This window comes from Rissa tridactyla, chromosome 25 (assembly GCF_028500815.1).
Source record: "Rissa tridactyla isolate bRisTri1 chromosome 25, bRisTri1.patW.cur.20221130, whole genome shotgun sequence".
In the NCBI taxonomy this organism is placed as follows: Eukaryota; Metazoa; Chordata; class Aves; order Charadriiformes; family Laridae; genus Rissa; species Rissa tridactyla.
The window spans coordinates 1,497,210-1,500,366 of record NC_071490.1 but is presented as its reverse complement, the minus strand read 5'-3'; the positions used below and the strand labels follow the sequence as shown (position 1 = coordinate 1,500,366).

Sequence of the window (3,157 nt, the reverse complement as noted above, 5' to 3'; positions counted from 1 at the left end):
AAGCTGTCTCAAGGCCACGTGCTAGGCACAGGGACTGAGTGAGGCACAGCAGCAAACTCACACGGCTGCCGGGTCATGCTTCCATTGGTGCAAGCCCTGCCACAGGCTGCCAGCCACTGTCTCGATGTCACTCTTCATGAGGGACAAGGGCACAAAGGGATGGGGAGCGGAAGACACCAGTCCTTCTTCAGCCCCTTCCCAGGCCTGGTGGAGCACCAGGACAGCAAGAACTTCTGACTCTGCACTGTGAGCATGCTTCAGGGTATCCACGGTCTGGAAACAGTTTTGAATGAGCTGAACACGGGCATTTTCTCCAGTGCAATATCTAACCCAGGTCAGCTCTCATCTCATCTCTCTCCCTCCCTCATCTGACCTTCCTGGTCATTCCTGAACCTCTCCTTGTGCTCCCCACTGTCTCATGGGAGCTGGGTGGGCATCATTGCTGCTAAGCTACATCCTGTGGATGTGGCAGGTGCTTGAAGGGCCTCTGATGCATTTCAGAGGAGAGTAGATGTTCAGTCCTGATTGAGGGGGACATGAATGACTCCCCTGCCTCCCTTCCTTGTGTCTGCTGGGCCACCATTTCCTCCTCTGGGACAGCAGAGTCCTTGTTTCCCTGCAGGTGCCTGGGTTTAGAACTTGTCCTTTGAATGGCCCCACCTTGGGCGATCTCTCACTTTATGGGGCTGCAGTCACTGCTCACCCCAGGCACACACCGGCCAAGGCCGCTCCAGATTCCCTTCCTTAACGCCATCATCTGCGTGGGAAAGTCCGGGGTATGTACCTCTGTGATGACTCACCATCTCCATTGTAAGTAGATGGGGTTAGTCCTAAATCCAGCCCTCAGTATCTAAGTCACAATGTGACAGCGAGCTCTTTGCTCATTAATCAGTGAAGAAACAGTCCCTTTGCGGGAGCGCTTGCTTATGCGTATTCTTAGCACCATCGTTGGAAGAAGAGCCCAATTTGGGGCAGTGCACTGAGGAGGTCACACTTTATTACGGTGATGCTATATGGGAGCCAGCTTTGACTCACTGTTGGATGTACATTTATATGGGCTCCAAGTGAGAGAGCACACGTTCATTCCTTGGTAGAAGTAGGTTGAGTCTAAACATTTGTGTAGGGACAAAATAACCACAAATTACCACAAAATGATAATGACAGCAACTATTGTGATGATAACGAGAAGAATACTGGTGATGATAATCACAGAATCATAGAATCATAGAATGGCTCAGGTTAGAAGGGACCTAGTTCTAACGCCCCTGCCCTGGGCAGGGACATCTCCCACTAGACCAGGATGCTCAAAGCCCCATCCAGCCTGGCCTTGAACACCTCCAGGGATGGGGAATACACAACTTCCCTGGGCAACCTGGGCCAGTCCCTCACCACCCTCAGAGTAAAGAATTTCTTCCTAATATCTAATCTAGATCTCCCCTCTTTCAGTTTAAAACCGATACCCCTCATCCTATTGCTCCTCTCCCTGATAACAAGTCCCTCCCCAGCTTTCCTGTAGGCCTATGTAATCCTAATGATGAGCATGATAACTAAAAAACTCATAGTACAGGCCTGGGATGGGATACCCGGGGAGTCATTTGTGCAGAGAGAAGGGAAGTTCATAACAACTGAAAAGCATCCAAGAAATCATTTTCCTAATTGCATCCTTGAGCTCCTTGTTCCTCATGCTGTAGATGACGGGGTTCAAAGTTGGAGGTACCACCGAGTACAGAACAGCCATCATCAGCTCCAGTGATGGCAAGGAGATGGAGGGAGGCTTCAGGTAGGCAAACATACCAGTGCTGACAAACAGGGAGACCACGGCCAGGTGAGGGAGGCACGTGGAAAAGGCTTTGTGCCGTCCCTGCTCAGAGGGGAACCTCAGCACGGCCCTGAAGATCTGCACATAGGAGAAAAGAACGAAAAGGAAACATGCAAAGTCCACAAAGACACCAACCACAAGAAGCCCAACTGCCCTGAGGCAGGAGTTGGAGCAGGAGAGCTTGAGGATCTGGGGGATTTCACAGAAGAACTGGTTTATGGCATTGCCTTGGCACAGCGGTAGTGAAAATGTGTTGGCAGTTTGCAGCAGAGCGTGGAACAAACCACTGCCCCAGGCAGCTGCTGCCATGTGGACACAAGCTCTGCTGCCCAGGAGGGTCCCGTAGTGCAGGGGTTTGCAGATGGCAACGTAGCGGTCATAGGCCATGACGGTGAGAAGGTACAGTTCTGCTGACATCAAAAAGGAAAAGACAAAGACCTGGGCAGCACATCCTCCATAGGAAATAACGCTGGTGTCCCAGAGGGAATTGGCCATGGATTTGGGGACAGTGGTGGAGATGGACCCAAGGTCGAGGAGGGAGAGGTTGAACAGGAAGAAGTACATGGGGGTGTGGAGGTGGTGGTCACAGGCGATGGCGATGATGATGAGGCCGTTGCCCAGGAGGGTAGCCAGGTAGATGGCCAGGAAGAGCCCAAAGTGCAAGAGCTGCAGCTCCCGCGTGTTTGTGAATGCCAGGAGGAGGAACTCAGTGATGGAACTGCCGTTGGACATTTGGTCCTTCTAGGCATGGATGACTGTCCATGGAAGAAAAGGCATGGAGAAGTTAGGGGAGATTTCTCCGGGCAAAACCTACTCTGTTCCTCATAGAAATCCCTTGAAGTGTTTCTCTGCTTTTCAGGAATACCTTTGCCAGGTCCCTTCTTGAGCTTTCTCTGGGGCCAGCCGAGGGTGTCACTGGGAGCAGGGGGCTCTGCTGTTGGCTTAGGAGGAGTCAGTCCTGCCTTGCAGCAAGAGGTAAACAGGAACACGGTGAGATCTCGGATTAAATCCTCTCCTGATATCAAAAAGCTTTTCAGCATTGGCCCTCCCAAATCACCCAACTGCAGCGCAGAGCTTTGGGGATTTTGTTTCGTTTATTTTGTCCTTGTAGCCCAACCACACCTGAGCAGTGTTTCAAGGCAGAAGTCCTTGGTATTTCGGCTGCACTCCAAGTGAAACCCTGTGGGTGCTGAGTTGCAAAGAGGCCGTCCCTTTGTTCAGAGTGAGGAGAGCCAGTCTGTCCTTCAGCCCTGTACTTAGCTGCCCTGTGCCGACACCTCTCTGAGCTGGACTAAGATCACACTGAAAATTGGGCACTGCTACCAGCAGAGGAACCCA

General features: G+C 51.8%; 1 protein-coding gene across 1 annotated transcript; it reads right to left on the bottom strand.

Moving 5' to 3' along the window:
• Positions 1-1,591: 1,591 nt before the first annotated feature.
• LOC128901452 (olfactory receptor 14A16-like) lies at positions 1,592-2,551 on the bottom strand. Its single transcript, XM_054183464.1, has one exon. The coding sequence runs from the start codon at positions 2,549-2,551 to the stop codon at positions 1,592-1,594; it is 960 nt and encodes a 319-aa protein (XP_054039439.1).
• Positions 2,552-3,157: the final 606 nt, after the last annotated feature.